At 41.3% G+C, this 14,541-nt stretch overlaps 2 protein-coding genes across 2 annotated transcripts in view; both read left to right on the forward strand.

Moving 5' to 3' along the window:
* LOC146495631 (interferon-inducible GTPase 5-like) overlaps positions 1-14,541 on the forward strand; it is a 143,388-nt gene that overhangs the window by 77,227 nt on the left and 51,620 nt on the right. The gene's annotated exons all lie outside the window — the stretch shown is intronic.
* Positions 8,031-14,541, forward strand: part of LOC146495633 (uncharacterized) — a 183,512-nt gene continuing 177,001 nt past the window's right edge. The window contains exons 1-3 of the mRNA XM_085144247.1: positions 8,031-8,481; positions 8,654-10,401; positions 11,491-13,089. Coding sequence (XP_085000373.1) covers positions 8,031-8,481; positions 8,654-10,401; positions 11,491-13,089 — 3,798 coding nt within the window. The remainder of the gene's footprint in view (positions 8,482-8,653; positions 10,402-11,490; positions 13,090-14,541) is intronic.

A 14,541-nucleotide genomic window follows, 5' to 3' on the forward strand; every position in this document is an offset into this window, starting at 1 on the left:
GAAACACATCTCTGCTTTATGTTTGTCCTTATCTCCTTAGCCTGCACCTACCCACTCAAACTCTGCGCTCCTCCAGTCAGATGCTTTTATTAGTTCCACGCTCCCAGTTCAGGTGAAAAAGGCTTTCTTCATTGCCGCCCCGAGACTCTGGAACAGTCTTCCCTCTTTTTATAAAATCCTCTTCATCCTTGGAAGCCTTCAAATTTCCAAGGCTTTCGGCTCTCTCTTTTATTCTGCTTTAGCTATTCTGGTCTCATATCTCAGAAGACCGCGATGGTCTGAAAATGATGTGCCGGGAGTTGTGCCGTTCTCGGCAGCTTCAGTGACCCTCGAGCTCTCGGTCAGCTATCGAGCTGGTGGGTAACAGACTTCTCCGAAAACGTCGGAACACTTTTGCAAATATGCGATATCTTGATAAACCGAGCAGATATTTGATGTTTACACAGCTACTTTCTCGCCTGAAAATATGTTAAAGTTTATTTTGTGACCCAGAAAGAATAATAAGAGTAATATTAAAACTTAGTAGTGGCCGCCATTGTTGGAAACTGGAGTTTGGCTGGGCTGCGCTATGAATTCTGGGATATGGTCGGCCACAAAGGACACACCCGACCCATCCTTCAAATTCGGGGAAAAAGAGGACGCATTTGTCTAAGAATTTGGACAGCCTGGAGAATGCAGCCCATGAATTTGGACACCCCATTTGTGCTTGTTCATCCTCCTGATGCTCTGTGTAAAGATGTTTCCCTCCTGCAGATGGCGCAGTTTGACAGTGAACATATTCATTTCATTCCCCCTGCCCACCCTCTGATCAGCCCTGATCTCAGCAGCTGCATCACTCACACATTCAGTGTTTTAACCAGTTTCACTTTTAATTCATTCAGGGGGCGGAGCTAAAAGACAAGTATAGGTGGGGTGACCGGGTCCGAAACAGGAGCAGCAGCTACAGGACTCTACTGTGTGCAGACCGACCTCCAACCTGTTATCACTCAATCACAGCATGCAGATAAACTCCATCATTTGGTGAGTCTTTCCAGTTTCTGTCTCTGTGAAAAATTTAATGACTCTCCATCTGATCTTAATTTGAACACATGGATATTAAGTGTGAAGATTTTTCTTTATGTGAACACACATTAGAGATGTTTATGAACATCTTTCTGAAAAACAGTGAGACTGAAGCGGCAGGAGCAGAGCAGATGGAAGCGCGTGTTGCCAACTTAGCGACTTTGTCGCTATATTTAGCGAGTTTTCAGACCCACTTAGCGACTTTATTTTAATAAAAAGCGACTAACCACAAATCTGGCGACTTTTTCTGGTGTTATTGGAGACTTATGACAACTCTTTGACGTGAAAGCGCGTATCGCTCTTACTCTCAACAAGCAGCGGGTGCTGCCGTGGGCACCTCGCCTGTGCCAAAGCACTCACAGGCGGCGGATAGTCCTCACAGCAGTCGCCCCCAGCTGCTGTCATAGCAGGTAATTTTCACCCCAACGCGTCCAAAACTGCAAATGAATTGCGCATAAGCGAAGCCGCTGCGCCTAACATGATAGTAAAGCAGGTCAGAAGCAGGTGTAAATGTTCATTTTTCTTCGTCTAAAATAAAGCAGTGCATTAAAATACATCATTCCAATCATTGCAAAAGTAGAAATCGGATGTCCTTGCAGAGCCTTAACCCAATTTTGTACATCCGATATGGACTGAAGAAGTCCGGTGAGGTTTGCTATGAACATTAGCGCAGGCGCACACACATACACCCATACAAAAAGTCCAACAGAGTGCCTGTTTCGGGTCACTTTTGCCGGTCCCAAGCCACGGATAAAGGAGGAGGGTTGGAATTGTGACATTAAAAAAACAATAACTGCTAAAAGAAACTTAATTTATATTTCTAAATATATTCTAAACGCATTTTGGGTGTTTTTTACTGACTTTATGCCTCTTCCAATGTTATTTCTCTCTCCTACAGCGTGTGTTACAATTACATTAGCATGACCAATCATGCAAATTAGGCAATGACGCCATATAGCGACTTCTAGCGACTTTTACGACAGCCAATAGCGATTTTCCTTGGCAACACTAGATGAAAAAAGAGCTTCCGAAGAAACACATGAGTCAGAGTTCAGAGAGCCACTGCTTCATCTACTACAGGTGTGTCCAAACTTTTTGCAAAGAGGGCCAAATTTTATAAAGTGAAGATGCCTGGGGGCCAATGGTTCCTTTTGACTTTTTTTCCATAACAAAGTTACATGAAAATATAATGAAGAACAATTTTAATAATCACAATTACCTTTATTTTTAAAATAGAAATGTACCTAAATAAAAGACACCCAGGCAAGCATTTACAACTCTCCAGGTATAAATGAAAGGCTGAATTGTGTCTTTAGAGTCAGACAACATTGAACAAACTGTATAGAATACCCTAAATTTCCATGAGTTTGCAATATCTTTGCCTGATAAACATTTAAACAGGAGTTATAAGTAATGAAAAGTGTTCTGTTATCAATAAAGTTTTTTTTTTAAAGTGAATTTTGCGCTTGACTTTTACAAGACCTTTCAGGAAGCCAAAGTTTTTCACATCTACTGGAAGATTGCACAACTGGAAGTTCACTTGCTGCAAGAAATAATGTTAAAATCCTTAAACAAGGCAACAGTCTCTTTACAAATCAGGCAAACACAATTGCCTTGATTTTCAGTAAAAAAAATACTGCAATTCCCACCGCTTCTGAAAGCGGCGGCCCTCACCATCAACCTTTCTCTTTTTTTGTACAGTCGCCATGGCAGAAATGAGCAGAGAAGGGCGGGCTTGCAGCACAGGCGCAAGTAGAAGAAAAAAAGGAATTACACCTTTAAAGTCATGATTTATTTATTCAGACTTAGAAAGTGAGCCATAAATTATACATAATTAGACTGAAGCTGTGGGCCACTTGAAATCTGGGCCAGACTTTGGACATGCCTGACCTATTATCATATTAAAAAAAAGAAGAGCTCACCGGTATGTACTGTAGGCCCTCGATATCAGTAATATCTTACTGATATTATTACTCCTGCTCCACCTGCTGCCATTATTTCTTCTAATGAAGACTGTAAAACATTTCTTTCCTTTCTAGAAAAAAATAGTAATGTAAGTGTCACGGTTCTGGGTCAGTTTCTACCCAGTATTTTGAGTTCATAATGTTTTGGTTTAATTTTCCATCAGGGATTGTTTTCTTGTTCTCTTGTTGTGTTGATGATGTCGATTATGTTTATTATTAGGGTTTCATGTTTAGGATTTGCTCTTCGGTTGTGTCTGCTTAGTATGTCTAGTTCCATGTGTCATTTTCTGTCTGTCTCTCAATGTCGAGTCTGCGTCTTAGTGTGATGGTTTCTTGTTCCTGTTTTATTGTGAAGGTCTGTGTCTCATGTGAGTGTGTTCAGTTTTACCTCTCGTCCCGTTAATGATTCCCAGCTGTGTCTCCCACCTGTGTGTAATCTCCCTGTGATTTTCTGAGTGTATTTAAGTCGTGTCTTCTGTGTTTGTAGTTGCTGGTCCGTCTGTGTTTCCACCCTGCTTCATCTGTGTGTTTCCCTGCAGTCTACCGTCATCTGTTTCCGCCCGCTCTCATTCATGTCTAGGTTCGTGTTCTATAGTCAGTTTGTTCCCAGTTTAGTTTAGGCTTTGCTCCGTTTGTCCATTTCCTTTTTTTGTGTTTAATAAACCACCCTCACACCTGTACAAGTGCCTGCGTTTGGATCCTCCTTTATTTTCCACACGGCTCATCTCACTCGCCGTGACAGTAAGGAAAAAATTGTCCCCATCAGCATCTGCATTGTCCGTTCCTACGCCAGCTCGGCCTGTCATTTTAGAAAGCTTTTTACCCATCTCACTATCAGAGCTGGAAAAAATAGTTAATGCAACAAAAGCATCCTCCTGTTCACTCGACATTTTACCCGCATCGTTATTCAAAAATGTCTTCCACTCTATTGGTCCCTGTGTGCTCACCATAGTTAACACCTCACTGGGATCTGGTAAAGTCCCTGCTTATTTTAAAACTGCTGTTATACACCCCCTGTTAAAAAAGCCTATGCTGGACCCATCTCTCACTAGCAATTACAGACCAATCTCAAAAATACTGTTAATTGCTAAGATACTAGAGAAGGTTGTGGCTAAGCAGCTTACAGCAGTTTTAGACAAACATAATATCTTTGACAAATTCCAGTCTGGCTTTCGTAGAGCTCATTCTACTGAAACAGCCCTTCTTAGAGTTTCCAATGACATCCTGATGCAAAACGATGCAGGAAAGTGTTCTGTACTCCTAATGTTGGACCTCACGTCAGCCTTTGACACTGTTGACCATTATATTTTGCTTGAAAGGCTGAAATACTGGGTTCGTGTATCTGGATCTGCCTTAGAGTGGTTTTCCTCATATCTCTATGAACGATACTTTTCTGAGGCGGTCTCTAAGTACAGGTCATCTTCCACGTCCCTGTCCTATGGTGTGCCACAAGGTTCATTTAAAGCTCTTCAAGGACAAGCACCAGCGTACATCACTGAACTTTTACAGCCCTATGCCCCGAGTAGGTCCCTGAGGTCTTGTGAACAGGGCCTACTTGTTATTCAGTATACAAGACTGAAAACCAAGGGTGATAGAGCTTTTGCTACTGTGGCCGCCAGACTGTGGACTCTCTTCCTCAGAACTTAAGATCTGCAGACTCAGTGATTACTTAAAAAAAAAAAAACAGCTAAAAACACAACTTTTTAGAATTGCATTTTGTTAACTTTTGACTGTTTTTGTTTTATACCTTGTGAATTACTTTGTGATCTTTTATCTAGAAATGTGCTATATAAATAAAATTTTACTTTTTACTTTTACTTTACGTTCAAGCCTGTGGTACCTTGAATATTGTGGTGCATTTATACAGGGCATTACATTACATTACCTAATGACACAATCCAGTACAGAGTTGATAAAGTAAACACTACATCCATATATTACACAAATAACATCGTCATATTATACAGTAACATCAAATGACTGTGTTTTAGAAAAAAACAAATCTATTATCTAAACAATCTAGATTATCAATATATTATTGTTTTGAATTGTCATTAGAGAACCCTTTAATAGGAATAGGTCATAAAAAAATTGAATGGAAAACATAACAATGAGATTTTAGCTTGTCAATCAATCTTTTAATGTTCAGTATTCTATTTCAACGTGTCTCAAAATATTGACCAGCTTGAAAAAGAGGAGAAACTTTTAACATTATTCTACAATGTTCTAGTCAATCTAGTCTGCAGTATGAGATGATAGTTTAGTGATGTGAACATCTTTATCTTATTCTGTTTGAGGTCAGCATGGCTCAAATAATTCAGTCAGTGAGTCTTCTTGACCACAGCAGCATCTGTAAAACAGCTGATTTACAAGAAGTCACATGTTCAAAGGTGCTGAATATGTCCACTGACAAACTGCACCATCTGCAGGAGAGAGGCATCTTTAAACAGAGCATCCTCAGTAACAGCATCTTACCACTGCAGCACAGGAGAGGAGCTCATGTCCTCGACGTTCACCATGAAATCCACTAATTCACTAATTCAAAAAATTCAATACATGATGAATAAACACTATTTAGGAAAAGTAATGAAATATGAAATGATGGGGTTTTAATTTAACACAGATGTGCGATTTTAAATTGCAAAGAGGTCAATTATCCCCACTTCTAGTGTTAATTGAATCAAGAAGTTTAAGGACTCCACTCACTCATTCTTCCACATCTGTCAGCAGTTATTTTTCTCTCTCCTGCAGATGGTGCAGTTTGTCAGTGAACATATTTGGCAGCTTTGAACATGTTAACTTCAATAATTACTTCCTCCAAACCATCAACGTGTCTTTTAGACCCCATTCCTACAAAACTGCTCAAAGAAGTCCTGCCATTAATTAATTCTTCGATCTTAAATATGATCAACCTATCTCTAATAATCAGCTATGTACCACAGGCCTTCAAGCTGGCTGTAGTTAAACCTTTACTCAAAAAGCATCTCTAGACCCAGCAGTCTTAGCTAATTATAGGCCAATCTCCAACCTTCCTTTCATATCAAAAATCCTCGAAAGAGTAGTTGTCAAACAGCTAACAGATCATCTGCAGAGGAATGGTTTATTTGAAGAGTTTCAGTCAGGTTTCAGAGCTCATCACAGCACAGAAACAGCTTTAGTGAAGGTTACAAATGATCTTCTTATGGCCTCTGACAGTGGACTCATCTCTGTGCTTGTCCTTCTTGACCTTAGTGCAGCGTTCGATACTGTTGACCATAATATCCTATTAGAGCGATTAGAACATGCTGTAGGTATTACAGGTATTGCACTGCAGTGGTTTGTATCATATCTATCTAATAGACTCCAGTTTGTGCATGTAAATGGAGAGTCCTCTTCACACACTGAGGTTAATTATGGAGTTCCACAGGGTTCAGTGCTAGGACCAATTCTGTTTACATTATACATGCTTCCCTTAGGCAGCATCATTAGAAGACATAGCATACATTTACACTGCTATGCAGATGACACCCAGCTCTATCTGTCCATGAAGCCAGATAACACACACCAATTAGTTAAACTGCAGAAATGTCTTAAAGACATAAAGACTTGGATGGCCACTAACTTTCTGCTTCTTAATTCAGATAAAACTGAGGTCATTGTACTCGGCGCTGAAAAGCTTAGAAATATGGTATCTAACCAGATTCTTACTCTGGATGGCATTACCTTGGCCTCCAGTAACACTGTGAGGAACCTTGGAGTCATTTTTGACCAGGACATGTCCTTCAACGCACATATTAAACAAATATGTAAGACTGCGTTCTTCCATTTGTGCAACATCTCTAAAATTAGAAATATCCTGTCTCAGAGTGACGCTGAAAAACTAGTTCATGCATTTATTACTTCCAGGCTGGGCTACTGCAATTCATTATTATCAGGAAGTCTTAAAAACTCCCTGAAAAGCCTTCAGTTAATCCAAAATGCTGCAGCAAGAGTACTGACAGGGACTAGAAAGAGAGAGCATATTTCTCCTGTTTTGGCTTCCCTTCATTGGCTTCCTGTTAAATCCAGAATTGAATTCAAAATCCTGCTCCTCACATACAAGGTCTTAAATAATCAGGCCCCATCTTATCTTAATGACCTTGTAGTACCATATCACCCTATTAGAGCACTTCGCTCTCGCTCTGCAGGCCTACTTGTTGTTCCTAGAGTATTTAAAAGTAGAATGGGAGGCAGAGCCTTCAGTTTTCAGGCCCCTCTTCTGTGGAACCAGCTTCCAGTTTGGATTCAGGAGACAGACACTATCTCTACTTTTAAGATTAGGCTTAAAACTTTCCTTTTTGCTAAAGCATATAGTTAGGGCTGGACCAGGTGACCCTGAATCCTCCCTTAGTTATGCTACAATAGATGTAGGCTGCCGGGGGATTCCCATGATGCATTGAGTTTTTCCTTTCCAGTCACCTTTCTCACTCACTATGTATTAACAGACCTCTCTGCATTGAATCATATCTGTTATTAACCTCTGTCTCTCTTCCACAGCATGTCTTTATCCTGTCTTCCTTCTCTCACCCCAACCAATCACAGCTGATGGCCCCGCCCCTCCCTGAGCCTGGTTCTGGAGGTTTCTTCCTGTTAAAAGGGAGTTTTTCCTTCCCACTGTCGCCAAAGTGCTGCTCATAGGGGGTTATATGATTGTTGGGTTTTTCTCTGTATCTGCTATTGTAGGATCTACTGAACAATATAAAGCGCCCTGAGGCAACTGATTTGGCGCTGTATAAATAACATTGAATTGAATTGAGTACATAACGTTTTCTCTAAAGAGTGAGACTGATTAGAGTGAAACTTATGTCTGAAGTATGATGTAAATTTTAAAGATATTTTGCAATGTTTTGATAAATCTGACTTCATCTGTTGGATGAGTACATCATGATGATAAATTCAAGCTGATTTCTACATACATATCTTCTTTACTTGCAGATAATGCAGGGATTTTTTTAATACTTTTTCTTCTTGAATTTAAAGATGAGCATGGATGATACTGTGCCATTAAATATCGCCATCACAGGGGACTCTGGAGCTGATAAATGCACCTTTATCAATGCCTTCAGAAGCTTAGACAACAAAGATGAGGGAGCTGCTCCTACTGGTTTTACAGAAACCACCATGGAAGTTAAAGCATACCAAAATCCAAATTATCCCAATGTTAAATTCTGGGATCTTCCTGGACTTGGTACCCCAAATTTTCCAGCTGACAAGTACCTGGAACGTGTTGCATTTGAGAAGTTTGACTTCTTCATCATCATGTCAGACACTCGCTTCATGGAAAATGATGTGAAATTTGCAAAGGAGATTCACCCAATGGGGAAGAAGTTCTACTTTGTTCGCTCAAAGATTGACAACGATATACGAGCTGACAAAAGAAAACGAGACTTCAGCGAAGAAAGTACTCTTAAAAAAATGAAGGAAAACTGCATTCAAGGTGAGTGTCCTATTAAATCCTCTATCATTAAGTGAAGTTAATTGGTGTGTCCATCATCCCATACTCTGCACGGCAGAAAAAACTAGAGAAATTTCAATGCAGGGATGACTCTGCTAATCCTGTTGATTCTCGACCATAAACTCATCATCATGCTGTATCTATTATAACTCAGGTCTTCAGGAACAAGGCATCAAGTCTCCACAGGTCTTCCTGGTGTCCAGCTTTGAGCTCCACCTGTACGATTTCTCTCTCTTACATGAGACTTTAGAGAGAGAACTTCCTGCACACAAGAGAGATGCTCTGCTGTTTGCCCTGCCCAACATCAACCTGGAGGTCATCAACAAGAAGAAAAAAGCTTTTCAGTGTAAAATAAAATACTACTCTATTCTGTCTGCAGCTGCAGCAGGGGTTCCAGTTCCTGGACTTTCTGCTGCTCTGGATCTTCGCTTGATGGTTGCAGTTGTTTCAAAATATGTCGCTGGGTTTGGTCTTGATAAGTCATCTCTGAAGAGACTTGCTGCCAGATCAGAAGTTCAATACGATGATCTGAGGGCTGTCATTAAATCAAAACTTTCTGCAGAAAACGTAACCAAAGAACTAATCCTGAAGTTGTTGATCTCAGCTGCAGACATAGTTTCATCAATGGCAGCAGAGGAAGCAACCAGATGGATTCCAGTGTTTGGAATTGTAGCATCAATGAGCCTCTCATTCATCACAACCTACAAAGCTCTGAATTACTTCCTCAATGAGCTCGCTGATGATGCTCAGAGAGTGTTAAAATTGGCTCAGGGTCTGAACACCTCCCAGCACAAAACAGCTGCTGAGAAAGCTGAGAAAAAGGCTGCCTTGTTCTTCCAAAAAGCCGAAAAGGCTGAAAAGCTGAAGAAAGCTGCAGGAGAAGAAGCCTCTAAACAGGCCAAAGATCAGGCAGATGCAGAGAAACGGAGAAAAGAAGCAGAGGAAGAGGCCTCTACGCGAGCTGCAGCTGAACAAGCAGCCCTAAAGCAGAAGCAGCGGGCTGATGCAGAGATGGCCGAGCTCAAAAAAGAGGCAGAACAAGCACTTAAGCAGAAGTCACAGGCTGAGAAGGAACGGACACTGGTTAAACTTCAGCTGGACGAAACTGAGAAGCAGAAGAAGGTGTTGGAAGAGGAGCTTCAGCGAGTTAAAGCTGAACTAAATGATGCTGTCAAGCAAAAGGCACAGGTGGAGGACGAGTTGTCAAAAGTTAAGATCCAGATGGAAGAGCTTCTGAGGCTCAAGCTCAAAATCGAGGAAGAAAACCGGCGCCTCATGCAGAAGAACCAAGACGGTACACAGAAATCACTTGCAGAGGAAGCAGAGAAGATGAAGAGGCTCGCAGAGGAAGCTGCCAGACAAAGGCAGATTGCTGAGTCTAACTTGGCTGAACAGAGGTCACTTGCAGAGAAAATGCTACAAGAGAAAATGCAGACCATCCAAGAGGCTACAAAACTGAGAGCTGAAGCAGAGGAGCTCCAGAAACAGAAGGACCAGGCACAGGAAAAAGCTAAAAAACTTTTGGAGGACAAACAACAGATCCAACAGCGCCTTGATAAGGTGACAGAGGATCTCCAGAAATCCCTGGAAGCCGAGCGAAAGAGGCAGTTTGAAGTTGCAGCTGAAGCAGAGAAACTCAAACTGAAGGTTAAAGAGCTCAGCGATGCTCAAGCTAAAGCTGAAGCGGAGGCAAAGAAATTCAAGGAGCAAGCAGATGGCGCAAAAAGTCGCCTTCAAGAGACTGAGAAACATATGACAGAAATCGTCGCGCAGAAGCTGGAGAAACAGAGGCTGCAGAGCACGAGAGAAGCTGATGACTTGAAGAAAGCCCTAACTGACCTTGAAAAGGAGAAGGAGAAACTGAAAAATGATGTAGAGGAGCTTCAGAAGAAATCTAGAGAGGTATTGTGGCCTGTATTAACACTCTTTAGAGACGCGTATAGTTAAGCACGTAAATTACAGTACAGTGTTTGTGTCAGCATATTGAATACAATACCGTAAGAAGTGCAGCGGTCCCTCGTTTATGGCGGGAGTTACGTTCTAAAAATAGCCCGCAATAGGTGAAATCCGCCAAGTAGCCAGCTTTATTTTTTACAATTATTATGGATGTTTTAAGGCTGTGAAACCCCCCACTACACACTTTATGCACTTTTCTCAGACAGGCATGAACATTTTCACACTTTCCTCTCTTGTTTAAACTCTCTCAGAGTTCAAACCTTCGTAGAAAAATAAGTCCAGTATTAGAGAATGAAACCAAAGTGACCCACAGGAGCCTTTGACGGTGCGTTTAATCGACATTGTTGTGTTTGTTGGGGAGAAAACTTACAAACACAGTACAGCACTTCAGAGTCACACTGCTGGCGATTGAAGATTTATGTAAATTTGACAAGCTAAACGCATTCTGTACTGTACAGGAGACACGGCACGAGGTTGATTGACAATGGTCTACAGCCAATCAGGACACAATGCGCTGTAAAAAAAAAAAGAAAGAAAAGCATGTAAAATTACAAAAAAATAAACCCGTGAAACAGCAAGACCACGAAAGGTGAACCACGTCATAGCGAGGGACCACTGTAGTTCAACTTATATAATTGCAGAGTGTTTATCAAATGGAGCACTGATGCTGTAGGTGCTAAATATAAAGCAAAAGCTTTGAGACGGTGAGCTTAGCATAGCTGTTATTTGTTCCCCAACAATGTATTTTCTCTTTGTCACTGTCTTAACTAGATTATATTTAACATGCTAGATCATATTTTTAAGGCGCTGGGTGTTGTTTTTATTGGACAAAGCTAGATTAGCAGTAGCCTTTGTTGATGTGAAGCTAAGTTAACTAACTGCTAACTGTAGCTTCATACAGACACGAAAATGTTATTGATATTTGAAATATATAGATATACTGAGTTATTTCTTCAAATATTTCAGATACATTTATTAATAAGTGGTATTTCACTAACAGTCTAGAGCCTTTTTTCTGAATTTGTGTCTTAACAGATGGAAAATGCCCAACAAGCGCAAATTGAAGAGCAGAAAGCCAGACTTGAGCAATGTTTCCTCACTGAGAAAGAGGTGCTGTTGAAAAGACAAAAAGCTGTTGAAGATGAGAAAAAGAAGCTTGAGAAGCAGTTTGAGGAGGAAGTAAACAAGGCCAAGGCTCTTAAAGATGAACTAGAACGTCAACGTAAGCTCATGGACGAGGACAGGAAGAAACCTCAGGTAATTGTGGATGAGGCTGCAAAGAAACAAAAAGGGGCTGAAGCAGAGATCGCCCTCAAAGCTAAAGAAGCAGAGAATGAAAGACTAAAGAGAAAAGCTGAGGAGGAAGCTTATCAAAGGAAGCTGCTGGAGAACCAAGCTGCTCAGCATAAGCAAGAGATTGAGGAGAAAATCACACACCTTAAGCGCTCATCTGACTCTGAGCTGGAGAGACAAAAAACTATCGTGGAACCAACATTGCCGGAGAAGAAGAAGCTCAAAGAGGAGATTTGTATCATCAGAATCAACTTTGAGAAGCCCTCAAAAGAGAAGTCAGATTTAGAGGGTGAACTACAGAAACTGAAGGATACTGCAAATGAGACTGAGAAGGGCAAACATAGGGCTGAAAAACAGGCAGACAAACTGAAAAAGCTTTCTGTAGAGGAAGAGAAGAAGAGAAAAGAGGCCGAGGAGAAGGTGAAGAGGATAACTGCACCCAAAGAGGGGGCAGCTCGTCAATGCAAAGTTGCTCAGGAGGAAGTCGAACGCCTCAAAAAGAAAGCTGAAGAAGCAAATGAGGAGAAAGAGCAAGCTGAGAAAGAGGCAGAAAAGCTGAAGAAAGCTGCAGGAGAAGAAGCCTCTAAACAGGCCAAAGATCAGGCAGATGCAGAGAAACGGAGAAAAGAAGCAGAGGAAGAGGCCTCTACGCGAGCTGCAGCTGAACAAGCAGCCCTAAAGCAGAAGCAGCGGGCTGATGCAGAGATGGCCGAGCTCAAAAAAGAGGCAGAACAAGCACTTAAGCAGAAGTCACAGGCTGAGAAGGAACGGACACTGGTTAAACTTCAGCTGGACGAAACTGAGAAGCAGAAGAAGGTGTTGGAAGAGGAGCTTCAGCGAGTTAAAGCTGAACTAAATGATGCTGTCAAGCAAAAGGCACAGGTGGAGGACGAGTTGTCAAAAGTTAAGATCCAGATGGAAGAGCTTCTGAGGCTCAAGCTCAAAATCGAGGAAGAAAACCGGCGCCTCATGCAGAAGAACCAAGACGGTACACAGAAATCACTTGCAGAGGAAGCAGAGAAGATGAAGAGGCTCGCAGAGGAAGCTGCCAGACAAAGGCAGATTGCTGAGTCTAACTTGGCTGAACAGAGGTCACTTGCAGAGAAAATGCTACAAGAGAAAATGCAGACCATCCAAGAGGCTACAAAACTGAGAGCTGAAGCAGAGGAGCTCCAGAAACAGAAGGACCAGGCACAGGAAAAAGCTAAAAAACTTTTGGAGGACAAACAACAGATCCAACAGCGCCTTGATAAGGTGACAGAGGATCTCCAGAAATCCCTGGAAGCCGAGCGAAAGAGGCAGTTTGAAGTTGCAGCTGAAGCAGAGAAACTCAAACTGAAGGTTAAAGAGCTCAGCGATGCTCAAGCTAAAGCTGAAGCGGAGGCAAAGAAATTCAAGGAGCAAGCAGATGGCGCAAAAAGTCGCCTTCAAGAGACTGAAAAACATATGACAGAAATCGTCGCGCAGAAGCTGGAGAAACAGAGGCTGCAGAGCACGAGAGAAGCTGATGACTTGAAGAAAGCCCTAACTGACCTTGAAAAGGAGGAGAAACTGAAAAATGATGCCGAGGAGCTTCAGAAGAAATCTAGAGAGGTATTGTGGCCTGTATTAACACTCTTTAGAGACGCGTATAGTTAAGCACGTAAATTACAGTACAGTGTTTGTGTCAGCATATTGAATACAATACAGTAAGAAGTGCAGCGGTCCCTCGTTTATGGCGGGAGTTACGTTCTAAAAATAGCCCGCAATAGGTGAAATCCGCCAAGTAGCCAGCTTTATTTTTTACAATTATTATGGATGTTTTAAGGCTGTGAAACCCCCCACTACACACTTTATGCACTTTTCTCAGACAGGCATGAACATTTTCACACTTTCCTCTCTTGTTTAAAGTCTCTCAGAGTTCAAACCTTCGTAGAAAAATAAGTCCAGTATTAGAGAATGAAACCAAAGTGACCCACAGGAGCCTTTGACGGTGCGTTTAATCGACATTGTTGTGTTTGTTGGGGAGAAAACTTACAAACACAGTACAGCACTTCAGAGTCACACTGCTGGCGATTGAAGATTTATGTAAATTTGACAAGCTAAACGCATTCTGTACTGTACAGGAGACACGGCACGAGGTTGATTGACAATGGTCTACAGCCAATCAGGACACAATGCGCTGTAAAAAAAAGAAAGAAAAGCATGTAAAATTACAAAAAAATAAACCCGTGAAACAGCAAGACCACGAAAGGTGAACCACGTCATAGCGAGGGACCACTGTAGTTCAACTTATATAATTGCAGAGTGTTTATCAAATGGAGCACTGATGCTGTAGGTGCTAAATATAAAGCAAAAGCTTTGAGACGGTGAGCTTAGCATAGCTGTTATTTGTTCCCCAACAATGTATTTTCTCTTTGTCACTGTCTTAACTAGATTATATTTAACATGCTAGATCATATTTTTAAGGCGCTGGATGTTGTTTTTATTGGACAAAGCTAGATTAGCAGTAGCCTTTGTTGATGTGAAGCTAAGTTAACTAACTGCTAACTGTAGCTTCATACAGACACGAAAATGTTATTGATATTTGAAATATATAGATATACTGAGTTATTTCTTCAAATATTTCAGATACATTTATTAATAAGTGGTATTTCACTAACAGTCTAGAGCCTTTTTTCTGAATTTGTGTCTTAACAGATGGAAAATGCCCAACAAGCGCAAATTGAAGAGCAGAAAGCCAGACGTGAGCAATGTTTCCTTACTGAGAAAGAGGTGCTGTTGAAAAGACAAAAAGCTGTTGAAGATGAGAAA

The sequence above is a fragment of the Neolamprologus multifasciatus genome, chromosome 19 (genome assembly GCF_963576455.1).
Source record: "Neolamprologus multifasciatus chromosome 19, fNeoMul1.2, whole genome shotgun sequence".
NCBI classification, from domain to species: domain Eukaryota; kingdom Metazoa; phylum Chordata; class Actinopteri; order Cichliformes; family Cichlidae; genus Neolamprologus; species Neolamprologus multifasciatus.